The sequence below is a fragment of the Anopheles merus genome, chromosome 2L (genome assembly GCF_017562075.2).
Source record: "Anopheles merus strain MAF chromosome 2L, AmerM5.1, whole genome shotgun sequence".
NCBI lineage: Eukaryota > Metazoa > Arthropoda > Insecta > Diptera > Culicidae > Anopheles > Anopheles merus.
Genome location: NC_054083.1, coordinates 53,540,400 through 53,556,444, shown reverse-complemented (window position 1 = coordinate 53,556,444; position 16,045 = coordinate 53,540,400). Strand labels below are relative to the sequence as shown.

The following is a 16,045-nucleotide window of genomic DNA, read 5'->3' as shown; positions in this document are numbered from 1 at the left end:
TCCACCGAGGGAGGGAGCGTAAAGATGGTCCCTTCCCCGTGTTATCCTCCTAGGAGACATGGAGCTATGTGGAAACGGGATATTAGAAATGTCATAGGTCCTCTCTCTGTGTCAAGAAACACAGCCTTCCTCGGCTTAAACCATTCTCAATCTTAAACTCATTATTCAAGATGACAGATTGAATGCTCCTAACACTGATCTCGTTAGGCATCGATGGGTTAATGAAAGGAGAAACGGCTGCAAAGACTGCACAAAGAGAGCACACAAAAAACCGCTTGCAATATATATGCGGGACGTACCTGATCCGGACGTAACCCGGGCGGCACCCAGGTGTACTCCTCCAGCGCGCAGCCACTGTCGTCGTCCGACTGCGAGTAGTTATGACCTCCGCCCATGCCGCCGCCCGGTCCACCGCCAACTCCACCTGCGATTCCACCTGCTCCTCCGCCAACACTACCACCACCACCACCATGTCCACCCGGTCCCATCATGCCGACCATACTGGCCGGCCCAACGGAGGACGGTGGCCCTCCGGCCGGACCGAGCAGATGCATCGAGGAGTAGTGAGGCTGCATTTGGTGGTGGTGCTGCTGCTGCTGCTGCTGCTGTGCGTGCTGTGGCATCGATGGGCCGATCAGGGCGGCTGCCGATGCCGGCGAATGGAACGGATGGTGGGACGATCCGATCGAGGGGTACGGCGGCTGATGATGCTGCGGGTAGACGGAGCGTGCCGAGGGAGCATTCGTGGCCGTACTGCTCGTGTTCGTCACTGTCGACAGTCCGTCGGGCGATTGGGGTTGGAGTGGTGGCAACATAAAGCAATCTCCTGCACTGCCACCTCCACCTGCACCTCCACCACCAAGCGAAAGGGTCATCCCGGGTGGCTGTTGTCCTGGCATCATGCCCGGCATGCTTGTCGGGGCTCCCGAGAGTGATACGGGCGGATGGGCTGCTGTGGGCGGTTGCTGATAGGAGTGGTAGGACTGGGGTGGCGGTGGTGGCGGTTTCCCACTGTACAAGGGGGGCGATTGGGGGCTGCGCAGCGGACTGCGGCCCAACTCGTACGGGTAGGCATGGGCGGTCGCATGATGGACATGATGATGATGATGATGATGGGACGAATGATCAGCCTGCTGTTGCTGTTGCAGCATCAGCTGATGCTGCGGGTGCCCGTTCTGCTGCGGCTGCTGCGTTTGATGATGGGATTTTTGGTATGGATACGACATTTGTACTGACGGAACGAACGGCGACGAGGACACACTGCGAAGAGGGAGCGAAAAAAAAACAGAAACAAAGCAATTAATTATAAAATATTTCAATCAGAACGCTTTCATAAACGTGCCCCGTGGTCGGAGACATTCTCAGACCGTCTCGAGCCTCCCTTAATTGAATGCCACAACACAGATTGGCACAGGAAGGATTGCGAATTGTCCAATTACACTCTTATCGCAAAGACCGGCCAGATAAAGATATTTAACGTCCTTTTCTTTACAACAGGTCCATTTAACTTGTTGCCCTGTGCCCATGTGTCCGTAATCCAGTAACGGTTCCTGTCCAATCCAACGCTGGTACATACAACTCGCCAGCCGCTAGCTCATTAATTGTGTTTTCCCTTTTTTTTTCGCTACCCATACACGCGGGGAGAGTTAATTTGACAAAATCCGGATTTGCCCGTACCACAGCAAGGAAAAAAGGCATTTCTCACACGCAAAAATCGATCGCACTGTGTGTATCGAACCGGGTAGCAAGCCGGCTAAATGCACAAGCAACTGAGCGCGCTCGCACGGAGTTCAACATCCAAGCAAGCTCTGGCCCGAAGCTCCCTTTCACCGAAGCATCGAAGGAGGCGGCTTTGGGGGGTTTTTTCGAATATGCTGCTTTTGTACCGTACCGCCGGGAGAGCGAGGCCGAGGAGAGGGATTTCATTTAATTAAATTTCGAGCCACCAAATTAAACCCTTCAAGGCGTCGACGGACTGGCCCCGGGTGCGATGTGAGGAGCTGCCAAATTTACGACCCGTCGGCCGGAACCTGAACGTTACCCGATTCACATTGATTGGCAATGCAGTGAGGCACGGTGGTCAGACTTCAGCTGGAGAAGGTCATGTGTAGTGGAAGAACCCACCACCGCCAGTCACATGTTTACTGAACCAAAACAACGACATTTTGAGTCTGTTTGAAGGTTTTCTTTTTTGGCAAGCGTTACGCAAGATATTAGAAAGTGCAACACAAACACACAGCGATGCGATCGCGCGCGCCACACAAACGCGGCGCACCACTTGCTTTGATTGGTCCAAAAAGGATACCACTGCGCGTGAGAAACGAACGCGAAAGAACAATCCTATGATTTGCGCAATTATGAGGCGTACATTCCCGCCTCGTGTTCGTGCTGCTGTCCAAACGCACAGCGCAAATTAAGCGCAACGGAAAAGGCGAATTCAGTCATCCGAGCAGAAGAAGCAGAAAAAGACCCCCCCTGCCCTCAACTTAAATTGGTCAATTTTCTTGTACTTTTGAAGTATTCTCGTTTTCGTGTAATTTGTGGCGTAGTGTCGTTTTTTTAGTTTATATACACCCAAAAAAAAAACGCACCAGAGGCAGCGACACAGACAAGACTGGGGCCGCGCGAATGTCCCACAGGCAACTCGTCCGGTACGGTACGGTACGGGGCGGACGAAAAGTGGTTAAGATTTGCTGCATTTAGCGGAGCCATGGCGGAGGGGGGGGACAAACGACAGCGAATGGAATTGGGGAGAAAATTTAAATTTTCGTAATCACTATCATTTGCTTGCGTGGCTGGCGAGACGCGATTGGGGATTCTTGTACGTGTCCTCCAAGCGAGTAGACGACGAACCCCCTTTTTTCCATCAGTGTGGGAATGCATCGGGTTCAAATGATGATGATGATGTGTCCCCCATTGACCATACCAGAAGACTTCGTTTGTATTAAGACCTTTTCGGAGCCTTTCGATACAGCTTGGAATGGACAAGCGTTGTCCATGCTGCAGCAAACAAACAACAACAAGCTTGCGTTCCCTCCAACCACCGATTGGACTGTTTGCGTTGCGCATACAGTGGCAACAATACAGCGAAAAGCTTTCGCTCTGCTGCAATCTCGGTTGAAATAAACACATAAATAATGACACTCTGCCCTTCCCGCAACGCATTTGCATGCATAATGCCCGGCTGCGGGAGCCGTTTTGTTTGACTGGTTTGAGCCCCCAACATCAACCGTTCTTCCGAACGATTCTAGCTGGCCCCACCACTGACGGCTCCCATTAGCCAGGGACGACCAGTCGGGCCCGGGTCCGGGCTCGCTGGTGACCACAAATATTTACTCACTCATTGTTGCCCGGCGACACGGCGACGACGGAAGCTCCCGTTGTAATCGGTGTTCCCGCTAACGATCCGCCAGCGTTCCCAGGGGCATTCGCTGGCGGCCGGCGCATCATGTTCCCTGTGGAAGATGACGATGGTGGTGCTGTTGCTGCTGTTGATGATGATGATGATGTTGATGGATTGCTTGCGGCACTAATTTGCTGCTGATGGGCAGACGTCGAGATACCGTTCGCGGAGGATGCAGCGTACGCCAGCGAGCCTGCAATGTCTTGCTGCTGCTCGTGGTCAAAGTTGAGCAGCCGCAGCTCCTCACCGCTCAGGTGGAACGTTCGACGCATGCCTGGCCGGTGGCACTCGAGCCGTTGCTGTTGCCGGTGTTGCTTCTGCTGCTGCTGCTGCTGCTGCTGCTCCTCTGCGACCACCGGAGGCGACGGTTGACGGGCGTCCACGTTAATCCCGCTATCCGATCGCTGTTCGTCCACTTCCGCTTCCAGCTCGGAACCGAACGCCAGCTCAGCGCCGTTTCCAAGCAGAAACGAATCGTCCAGCACAGTCACGCGCTTGCGAAGGATTCCGACCGGTGCATTCGGTGGAACACGCGGCGAACGCTCCCCAGGTCCAACCGCCGGGACACTGGGCATCGCTAGACTGGAGCGTGAAGAGGCCGACTTAATGACCGGTGATCCTTTCCGGAAGTGAAACCCATCTTCCACCAGTGCGGGCGATCCCGAACCACCCGTGGGCGACGCACGGAATCGATTCGAGGGCGATTGCTTCTTGGTTGGAAGTGTGGGAAAGGATTTACCGGTGCTTAAGCACTTCGTGTTGGTGCGCTCGCTATCACTGGCGATCGGCGAAGATCCTCCGTTCTCTGGTGTAGTGGTGGTGGTTGCCATTTGCTTCGCACTGGCAGCTGCCAAACGTTCCGAGGCGGCCTTACCGTAGATCTGACGGTAGTACTTCTCCTGATTGCCGCCGTACAGAAAGCACACCTTCCACCATTGCTTGGTGATGACCGTTCCACTGCCACCGCCACCACTGCCACCGCTTGTCGCCGTCCCAGACGTTGCCCCATTGGGCGCCGTGCCAGTGGACGAGGTGCCACCATGATGGGAGGCGTTTGTCGTTCCGAGCCGCACCGATGACTTGGTGGGACTTTCGCTGGCTGTCATGTTGATTGCGCGATCGTCTATTTCCTGCACACTGAACACGATGATACGATCACCTACGCGGTAGAACAACGCTCAAGTAGTCATCACGCTTTACCTCCACGCTCTCCACACCACCCGTTTTTTTTTCGGAGTTATTTCTCGAATTTGTCACTTCACTACGGCTTTTTTCCCCCGTTCTGTTCTTCTGCCTTTCTTCTCCGAATGAATTCAAACTACACGAGCTTTAATGTTTTTGGGGTATGGATCGCTCGTTCTTCTGAAGGTTCTTTGCCGTTTCTTCCGCGATCGTTATTTGTCTGTGTTCACTATTATCGAATCGTCGTTTTCCACTTTGTTTGCTCTTAGTTTGTTTGTTTCGTATTGCCACGCTCTAGCTGTGAGGGAAGGGGTGAGATAGATCCGTTTGTTGATTTAAATTCCATTAACGGACACGAAACCACAAGAAAAAAAAACCCACGAAAAAAGCACATGATCGAGGAATGTGGGAGTGTACGCGTGTGTGTGGTTGAGAGTTAAAAGCGTCCCTTTGCTTTCCACAGACTGTTTAACGGCGAACATTTGATATCTCAGCTATAAGCATTTGAATAATTTCCAGCGGTCGATTACGATAAAGAAATACAAATATTTCCCGTCATCTTCTACTTAGCGATTTCCTTCACAGGCCGAGTGTTTTAAACCATTTATCATCAATCATCCTGCCGATTATCACTGATCTTTTGCTAAACGTTGCATTTCGCCTTGCAGTGAAGAACGTGGTATTTCGGTCCCTTCCTCGACGGCTACTACCGTCGACATCGACAAGGCAAGGAAGCAAGGCAAGGTACATTCGGTGATGAAATTCCCATCCAAAAAGCTCCCATAATTGATGATCTTTACTGAATAAACGCTTGTTTTATGCAATCACAAACATCGCACAGATACGACATCTCATACGATTAGAAGCGAACATCGAGCGCGAACAACAACTGCTGACCAGAATGCTAATTGGCGAATGTGATGTCAGTAGCACATCGCTTGAAACGACACAACGCGAACCATCTCTCTCCCCGCATGTGTCGACGTATTTCATCTGCGAATTTAAGCTTCACAATCTCTCAACTCACAGCTACAGAGACTGCGGAGTCAGTGGTCGATAGTGTGGCGGAGCTTTTCCACCAAACCGTAGGCCTTCACTCATTTGCATATTGCCCCCGATCGAACGACCCATTTGGAGCTCCCGGTAGCAGCTCAAATCGTTGACGATAAAGAATGATATGGTGGCACAGTGCGTCGAAGAATGAAACGATCGAAACCTTACCTTCTTCCCTCCTTTGTTGCGTTGGTTGAGATACAAATTAAGATTAACCCATAAAACAGCTCGTAAAAGAGCTCGTCGGGGATCAAACTCCGGGCAACGATTCCGGCTGGACAACTGGCAAGAGACGTTTTCAATCCCTCTTTGAATGTCGCTCCCATTTTGTTCCCAACCTGTCCCTCTTCTTCTCTCGAGCATCCAAGGAATTTTGTTCGATCGTTTGTTAATTGATCTCTTTCATTTGCGAGAAGAGGCCTCCACTGCCTATATCATCAATCTGGGTTCGTGGGCCCTACCCTAACACAATGAAAGTGGGCGAAGGAAGATGATGTCTCTCTTTTTTGTTGTTTGTTTGCCTTCAGACAGCTTCAGAGTGAAAGAGGGTGCTTTAAATGGTGTCCTAGACATGTCTTCTAGTTTTATGTGGCCTCTCCCGCAACTCCCGTACACCCGCCGTTTGCTTTCTCGTCTAAATCTAAAATGCAAATTACGCATCCCCGCATATCCGTGTGTGCTAGAGGAGCAGCTTTGCGGAGCGGTTTTTGAACAGAACGACAGTTTATGGTTGCAGTTAAGATAGTGTGTGTTTGTTATCCTACTTCTGCAGATTGACAGGCCGCATCCGGGGGGAGGCAGGCAATATCGCTCGCAGTGTGGCAGGTGGTTGATGGCCAGCAAAACATGCCATTACTATCGGGCGGTGCGATCAGAAACACTGGCAGCAGCAGCAGCAGCAGCAGCTCTTGGACCGCAACAACATCTTGATTTTATGCGTACAGTGTTAGAAATACGTTTCTCTCCCTGTCGGGTTTGAGTGTCATTTGTCGCTGGAAATGGAAAAAGGTTTCCGTTTGATGATCGCGATCAAGCCGTTGCCACTGCTTTTCTGGTCCATCTTACTCACTTGCTCCGAGTGTTGGCAAATGAATGATTTATTGGTTCGTGTCGGTGTTGAGCTCCTACTACCCTCGTCACGTGCGATGCGGTAAAAGGTCATTTTTCTTCCGGTATCCGGTTCGGAACCACGAGATCCGCTGCCGAATGTTTGATTACGTAAACAGCCCCCCCAAAAGCTCTCCCAATTCATTTCATTAAAGTTCAACACATATTGCTACGGTGGGAACAACAGCTCGACTTTTCTAATCAACGCTGTTAGTTTAACCAAAGAACGCTGCCGTTTTCAATCACCAATTCAATCTTTATCCAACGCGTCGATCTTTGATTTCAAAATACGTTATTAATCGATTCGAGAAACTAGTTTTTCGCATTAGCTTTCCCCCACCTTCATCCGATGACGTCGAACGATTGGTTGGTTGGTCCAGGGTAAACAACACACATCTACCGCGCAGGCTCAAGGTTACTTCTTCTGCGGGCACACACACACACGCATCCACTTTAGCTTGTTGTATGTTGGTCTTAGAGTGGCTTCATCATCATCATCCATCACCCCTGAGGTTCTTGTGTGAGCCGTGAGTAAAGAAGAGCCGAACGCAAGATCAATCAATCGATCGTGAGGTCCACCATCGGAGGTGGAAGCAGTTCCATCTTCGACGTACGTCCAGCGTCCAGCGCCGACATAAAAAGTGGTTTTATGCTATCGGAAACCGTTCTCGCCATGTCCTGGAAACCGGTCGACTTGAACAGTGACTGTGCAATTTTTATTCTCGATTTGTCTCGCGCGCATATCGTAGATAACAAAAGCGCATACGATCACAACGCCCAAATCTATTCACAAAACGGAACATGGCTAGAATGGGTGGATAGTTTTAGCCTCAGGGCACATACACATTTGGACACCCACCACCACCACCGCCCCGGGGAGTGGAGGTTCCGTATTGCTTGACAGTCACCTGACAGTCAGCCCGACTTAACAAACGACTCAAACCGCGCTTTGACAGTGAGAGCAAGCGACGAACCTTTGGAGAGGAAGGCCGTCGTCGCCAACCGTCGCCAACCGTCGCAATGATTGATGTCGAACGATTGTTTAAGTTTGAAATCATTTTAAGCCATGACCGCACGCCACGACTCCCAGAAAAAGCTGAAAAGGTCTTTAAATGCAGCAACAGTTTAGTCACAGGGTTTTGGGGCGCTATTCAGTCTCGCTTACTATTTTACTCCGTTTCCAAGGCAACCAGCGAAAGCAGAGAGTCCGCACGCTGACCGAGATATCATTGTTTTGGCGAAATTTTGTCAGTGAAAAATGAATGTTTTCGGTCGTCATGATAAATGATGAGTCGTACGCGGTGGCTCTTCCGGGAAATGGGCACAGGTTGCCCCCCCCCCCCCCCGGGACGCAACCACACAGCAGATGTCGAGGGTCGTTTCATTTGTTTGCCGTGCCCCCGTTGAAACGATCATCCATCAACAAGCAAAAGGGCGCCATCCGAGAGAGAGAGAGGGAGAGCTTTCACCCCGAAACAAACAGCAGACAACAGTGGCACCCGAAAGCCGTGCGCAACATCCTTCCACAAACGAACGAATCTTGGAATTGCGCATGATTGCGTGCACCCCGCCGCCATTGCTTTGCTGTTTGTATTTGTCTGGATTTTGTTTGATTAAGCTTCAGCCCGATTCCCAGCCCAGGGAAAGCCTCGCCGGCTGCGGTTCCGGAAGCTAATCTGCAAAAAAAAAAACGTTCAAGCTGCCTTCCTCTCTTTCTCCCTCTTCTAAGCCTTCCTTCCTTTCGTGTTGGAGGGTTTAAGCTAAGCGCAACGCACCCCTCTCTAAGCGGGAGAGGTAAAAGTGTGGCAATTTTTTCGTTACTTTCGAACCCTTCACCTCGCAGTTTCCCGGTCGGGGTCCGATTTGGTTCGATTTTGGCAACTAACGTCCTAACTTTTGGAAGGGCAGCTTTTTTTTTGGTGGGATCAAAGCGAAAGGTCGGAACCACCACGGAACCGACCGGGGGGTTAATCGATGATGAAGTGGTCAAAAAAAAAAGTGAAAGTAACTTATCAACACGCTGAGCCGCGATGTCAAAGGACGTACAAACATTAGATTCGTCACACCGTGCTCAGCGTGAGCACCGACTTTAGAGAAAACCTTTGAATAAAGCTTAATGACAGTTGATTAACGCTATTAGTATCGTAACCGTCACGTAACCTCGAACGCGTTGATGAAGCAGCTGGAAGTATTTTTTTGGTTTAATTTACTTCTTTTACAGTGCATTGGTCGCACAGGAAACGCTGTGAGTCTTCATATGAAACAGTTTGCAAGATCACTTAAATTACCTTTCCACCCTCTTCGAAGGAATCATTCTGGTACAATCTTTGAAGGGAAAATCTCAATTGGTAGCCTGAACAGAACGAACATCGTTTATCTTTAAATTGTTTTTCATCGAATCTTTCTTCCGCGTTGGAAATAAATTCCTTCTCCTCCTCCCAGTGGATGATTTCACGTGTCGATGTTAATTTTACTAACTGTTCACCAGAGACTATCCCATGTTTCTATCCCAGCCTTACACGCCGCCTTCCATCTGCCCCTAAAGGTCATCCCTTGATGAAGGGCCCCCGCGGGAAGGTCTCGCTGCAAGGTAATCATTGACCCTTGGGTTCATGGAAAGGCGCAGTAAACCAGGCGGACCGGACGGTGTACGTGATCGTGATCGAGGCTGAAACAAACCAAACCAAACGAAACCAAACCACCACACCAACCCCGGCGCACAAGCCCAATCAGTCAGAGCTTTTAGCTCATTTTTAGATGCCCATAAATTCGATTGAGAATTGATTGGATGACGACGTTCTGGCCGACCGCCCCCAAAACCACCGCCCTCTTCTTGTTCTGAGCTGGTGGGAGCGATCGGGACAGGCGATAGAAAGGATTTGATTATCCGTGTGTTCCCGTTAGCTCACCAGTTTGGTGTAGTCAGTCTCTAGCCACCACACGGGCCCTTAACTCCCGCGCTTCAGGTGTACGGCGAGCCCGTTGATTGGGGTTGCGCCTTTGGGTTGTGAGCTTGCGTTCGTTCGTTACACCCAAAACGCCCAGCCCAGCCAGCGCAAGCGTCTTTCCTAATAAGTTTTCAATTTATTCGAACAGCGTTGGCCCGTAAAACAAGGCCGCTGAGCGATGAGCGAATTCAGGTCCAGTCAAACAAGCATCCAGGCGTCCCGGCGTGCTGGTAAAGTGCTCATAAACACGTTGCGTTTGCGATTCCTCAATTTAGCACGGTGCAAGTTCTGAGTTACCCCGTACGCACGCGGCGACCATCGTGCGCACACGCAAAACGCCCATCAATACGCGTCGCGTCTACCGCTAACGATCGGTTTGCACGAAGCAGGTTCTTTATCGTTCCTTCCTAATGAAGCGCCTGATGAAAATGATCGTGCTGAAAATGGTGAGAGGTGTAGTGCTGATCAAGATCTCTACTAGCCACGGGTACAGTATCTCTTCAGCGCACCAGCAGCAGCACAAATTTCCACCAACAAACACCCGAAACAATCGCAGTAATAAGAGTTAGCGATCTAATAAAAGCTCCGCCGGTAATTAAACGATTGCAAACACCGGCATCATACGTTGGTGTGCACACAGCTGAGTGTATGAGTGTGTGACTGCCGGTGCCTTAACGCGACTAGAGACTTGTGACTTTATTATGCCACTTATGCCCAGTTTTATGCTCCAATTTCATTTCCCAACCGTGTAATTGTTGTCGTGCACTGAGAGTGAGAAAATCTACCACCCTGGGCTGGCAGTTTTCCTTCACTTTGTGTCCCTTTACCGGCAGCAGCAGCAGCCGCAGGGTCGCGTCGTTAAGTCGATTGCATCCCATCGTAAAATGCAAGAAGCGAGAGAAAAATGAAACAAAAATCGTAAAACACCCGAAGCCGGGGGAAAGAAAGCAAATGAAATGTATCTTAAAGCACACCTTCAAATTTTATTGCCATTTCCCAGCCATACCACATCGACCGTTGTGGTGTGCTGTACCGGCTGTGTGGGGCATTGCGGTGATCATCTGCTTCCCTGCGGGTCGGTGAATTATTAGATAACACACACACACACACACACACACACACACACACACACCGCCGGCTGTAAATCGTAGACTTTTGTCGGTATTTTATGCACCGTCACTTGTCATGTATATGTAGAGAATGTCGACTCACACACCGAAAAAAATGCGGAATGTGTCCAGTAACAATTCAATGAAACTGAAAAGGCAGCCTTCCGGGGAGCTGTTAAACGGTGGCTCGTTCGTATGGTTCAGCTCTCCCCCCCTAAAGGCGAAAAGGCCCCCACTGAATGTAAATCATCGTAAAATGTGAAATGCTCTGCCGAGCTGGGAATGTGGGAATGTGGTGATAACAAATAAAACAACCAAACGGAAAACGGAAACAGAAAATCAACAACCTCTGGCTGGCTGGCTGGGAAAAACGAAAGTTTTTGTTGAGCCAAGTCCAAAATCCCTCCCTTTCCCATTTTGGAGGTGCACCACAGCAACGGTACACCAACCAGCCCAGCCAGCCAGCCCGATTATGTGAAGATCGTTAGTGTACAACACACCACGATGATGATCATCGCGCTGGAGCTTTTGGGCAGGATGAAGGTGATTTAGTTGAAGTTGAAACCCCACCCGAAGGGGGAGAGAAACGTTTGCGTACAATTTGCGTAAAGGTTTGGGAAATCGTTAATTAAATGAGGGTGCTGCTGCTTTCGATTCTCACTTGACGTAAGGACGCACACTCACACACACACATGCTGGTGATCGTACTCATCCTACACAAAGAGAAACAAAAGTGATCATAATGATCGAGCCAGGGGTTTCTCGTTAGTCACATCGAGCCAATTTTGCGGCTGAAAGATCGTTCCGTTCCGAACGAATCCTCCTCGTTTCACGGGACCCGACCAATCATCTCATCCGGCATGATCGTCCGGAGGTCCCTCACTGGTGTGAGGTGTGAGAATTAACATACCCCCGCCGCGCCCCGGTACACAAGCAATTTCACACCTTTCAAAGCAAACCGACACGGGGAATGTCACACTCCATACGCCCAGCTGTGTGTCTGTGTGTGTGTCGATGGATACAAATTTATTCCCTCACCAGCATCACAAAGATCACACTTTTCTACCTTTGTTTTGCTGCGCCGCTGACCTGGCAGCTACTTAAGCACATCGCATCACTCTGCCATCGCTTGTCAAGCCGCCATTAATCCAACATTAATCCAATAATTCATGCACACACACACATCGCATCGGATCGGAACCGAAACGGATAAAACACAATCCTCACACCGAGTGGCTGGAAAACGATTCGCTTTACCGCTTTACAGCTACCGCGCGCTTCTGTGGCGAGATTTTTCGGATTTAAATCGGCTGTCCGGACACTCCTAACTGGCGTGCAGAATGGGGCTTCGAAATCGATTCGAGCCATCATCGTTTCTCTCTCCTTTTTCGGGCGAGAGGGTTGTTTAAGCGATTGCTGTCGATTGATTTTTTAACATTTTGTTATTCGACGCTTATTCAAAAAATGGGAGGCAGCTTTGCTGTGCTTTTACCCCTGTCTATTTATGGATTATGTAAGGGGAATGCAAATGCGCACCAAAGCAGCAGATAAAACGGCGTAAAATATTGTTTGTATTTCCGGGCAGCCGGGATCCCGCGGCGCGCTCGATGTATGTATAACCATAAATTCAAGTTCATGTTCAACTCCCATCAAAGCTGTGCGGAGTTACTCCACTTCTCACGCCAATTCTGCATGCCCATACCCATGCCACACATGCCAAAACATCGCCGCCATTTGGTGGGAGGCGCACGCAATAGGAAAGATAAATCATATTAGAAACGGTTCAGTGCTGGCGGAGAACGGAACGGAACCGCAGCCTCATAGCGAACGTCTTTCCACTCTTCATACACGATGTTATATGTGTTCACACATCTCCGCCATGTGGGGCCGCCGCGCACGCAACAGGAGAGAGATGAGATGGGCTTTATTGCGATCCAGCCGCGGCTGTTGTATGGGGCAAAAAGGAGTGCCGTCTCATCGTCATCCTTCCCCCCTCCGAACGCTATGGGAGAATTGATGAGGAGCACAGAAGAAAATTTAAATCCGGCTAATTGGAAAACAAAATGTGGTTAATCATCCCCCGGGCCGCTGAAAGGGTAGAGCACACGGCGGAATGGGGTGCGGCCGGTTTTGGATGTCCGGTTCTGAAGGTTGCTTTTATTGCTGATGATGATCGCAAGCACACGCTACACGGTCGGGGATTTTTGTTTTTTTTTTTCGATCGGCCACGAACCAAACAGCTCAACCTAAATACCAAACTAGAATGTCGAAATGTTTTAAGCTCATTTGCTTCTTTTTTAGACAACGTAAACGCCACGAGCGATGTTTAAATGACAACAACTTTTTGTCTGCCTCTCTCTTTTTTTGTGTTAACAAAATGCCACAAACAGGATTTACTTTAATATTGCACCTCCTTTCTATCGGACTGGTTGGAAAGCTCGTGCCGCTCATTATAAAATACAATCGAAACCGCTTCGACCATAAACACACAAGCGGCCTCGCGCCACAAAGCTGCACTTGTTGTTGTTGGGTCGAAAAATGCACGAAAGATTTGATGGATGAGCCCCTGCAAGCGACGAACTCGGAATCGGAAAGTAACCGTTACCGCAGGAAAACAGACCACCATCGTCAAACGGGCGGTAGTGAAAGAATTTCGACAGCTAAAATTCAACCGGAGCCCCAGTAACCATAGGCAACACCTGTGGCGAAAAAGCACACCATTCATCCCAAACCCAAAGTCACCCGCTGAGTAGAGCGGAGAGAGCGAGCATTTCATCTAGCAGGCGGTTGTGTTTTTGTGTTGAGGAACATGTTCTACTCAAACTGGAACACTATGCAGCCAAGCCGAAGCGAATGGGGAACGTTTTTTTCGGGAAAAAAGGTTTTCAATCGAAAGTTATTCGTAATCTAATTTGTTATTCCTGTCTTCCTTTTGTTCCAGTGCTGCACACATTCATTCAGCGTCTAATGGCTCCTTTTTTTGGTGGAGCCTCTCGGTTGGAGGACAACATATCTGAGGCCGAAAACGGTGACACATTTTCGATGAGCTTCCACGGTAGACAACCCCCCTTACCGGAAATGGAAACGTTCAAAAGAAAGCTCCAGTCCCAATTTTTCCTCAGCCACAAAAGAATCTGGGCCACATCACCGACCGTCCATACACACCTCCAATACACACAGCCTGTCACACGCTGTCGCTGCTGATGAAATGTGAACTCTACCACCCCCTGCGGTGTTGAGCCATATTATACAATCTCGAATCAAGGAGCTGCTCGAATCGAGATTAATCGATTTTTTTCGGGGGTCCAAGCTTACCAACCCCTTTTCGTGGCACAGGTACGCACGAATGTTTTTGTTTGTGGAGTGACCGCTCACACACTGCACACACTATTTATAGGTTCAGGTCAGTGGTCGGTGGGTTTCGGTGGGCTCGCATCGAGAATCCCACCATAAATTAGCTTGAATTGCCCCAAACTCAGCATGGGAAGAGCGAAATCTCGCTGTGAAGACACACACTACGCAACACACTCGCGCTCTGCATACTCGTCAGTTGCGACATCACCAAATTATCTTTCTGTCGGAACAGCACACCCGGCACACACGGCACAGCAAGGCGTCAACAGTCTTTAGCGTCATCTCTCTTTTTTTGTTTCGGTCCCCATCCATGGGTTAGATGAACCTGGCGAAGAAGCTGGCCATATTTTGTGCGTTAACTAGCCAGTTGGCGTGTGTTGGTGGTGTGGTGTTGTGTAGGTGCCATTTTTCTGATTGGGGCGTTTAAATTGGCCACCTTACGTGGCAGACGATTCGCTGGCAATAAAACCGCCGGCACCGCGAAGAGGATGACGATTGGATATCGCTCGCCTCGCTCCGCTTATAAAACAATCCATATCGTCGATAATAAGCAATCATGGGGAACGAGACGCGAACGGACAGATTGAACAAAAAGCCACAATCGCACACACACGGACACACAAACACGGACACTATCCCGCTCGGATGTGCCTTTTTTGCTGGATCGATTTCGTTTTTATTGATTTACAGCACACCACGCGTTCATTCTGCGGAGCAAGCGACGAACCTGCGCGCCATCATATTTCCTGCGCAACGTTCACACGACCGCGTTCACCGCGCGCATTATGTCGCGCACCGTCGTGAACCGATCAAGCGCAAACATCTCCAGGCATCAGGCATCACGGTTCACAGGCCGGCGGTGTGTGTATATGCAATATAATTAAAGTCGCTCGGTGTGACTCTCTTTCTCTTGCTCGTTGTTCCCGGAGCATCCCAAGACCCTACACGCCAGCGGACTTGGAGCAACCGGTAATTGAAGGCCAATCAAGCTAGACAACCCTTCCCCCCCTCCCCCCTTCGTGTGCTAAGCGCTCGATTCAATAGACCTCGGCGAGGTGACCTCCTTTGCTACCACAAACCCCGAGTGCGACAACAGGTGACCCGAAGTAGGTTGTACCGATGATTGATGGTGCGGGTCTCGGTAGTCCAAGCAGGGCAAAAAACAGCGTCTCCCCCCCTCCCCCCGTCGTACATTATCCGGAATGGGTCAGCAACGGCAAGGAGCCCTTGCTTTCCGGTGCGGGACTGGTTGCGCTGCGCTGGTGCTTAAACCAACAAACTAGCACTAGCGTGCGCTTGGTCGGGTGTGCGCGATGCGCCTTTTAAAACGATGCCATATTTAAATGTCCATTCCAGAAGGCATCCAGAGAAGGGGTTTGCTTTCTTCTTCTTCTCCTAGCGATCATCGGCGAGCGGAACGGACCCCGGAATGGGTGATGATGATTGCCTCGAACTATGCTATGCTAATTATCCGCCCGGCTCAACCACCACCACTGATCCCGCCGTTCATCTCCCGCCATTCCATCCAATGCACTTCTCTCCTGCAGCCGCCTTCTTGACTTAGTTCTCTTAGCCACCATTCCACGGCACGCCAGCACACGAAAGCCCCAAAAACACACTGCCCTCTACCCACGACCAGCAGCAGCTTGCTTAACCTATCTTCTGTGCTGTGTGTGCTTTTTGCCTTTGCTGTTGTTTTGCTTCTCCTCTGCTCTGGCTCACTTCAAGACGTTTGCATCGGCTTTTGCCTCAATTACTGCGAATTACGTGCGCGTAAAATTGAGCTCGGCACAATCAACGCAACGCCAAAAGCTGCGGGTTCACATAAACGCGTTCACATTTCCAACCTACAAACGATGGGGAGGGTGTGAACGGGGAGAGCCCCGTTT

General features: G+C 50.2%; 1 protein-coding gene across 1 annotated transcript in view; it reads right to left on the bottom strand.

The window, feature by feature from the left end:
• The window catches only part of LOC121594413 (protein prickle-like), a 30,188-nt gene that overhangs the window by 5,833 nt on the left and 8,310 nt on the right, over positions 1–16,045 (bottom strand). Inside the window, exons 2-3 of the mRNA XM_041917620.1 lie at positions 3,341–4,883; positions 300–1,260 (exon numbers count right to left, since the gene is read on the bottom strand). Coding sequence (XP_041773554.1) covers positions 300–1,260; positions 3,341–4,509 — 2,130 coding nt within the window. The 5' untranslated portion in view covers positions 4,510–4,883. The remainder of the gene's footprint in view (positions 1–299; positions 1,261–3,340; positions 4,884–16,045) is intronic.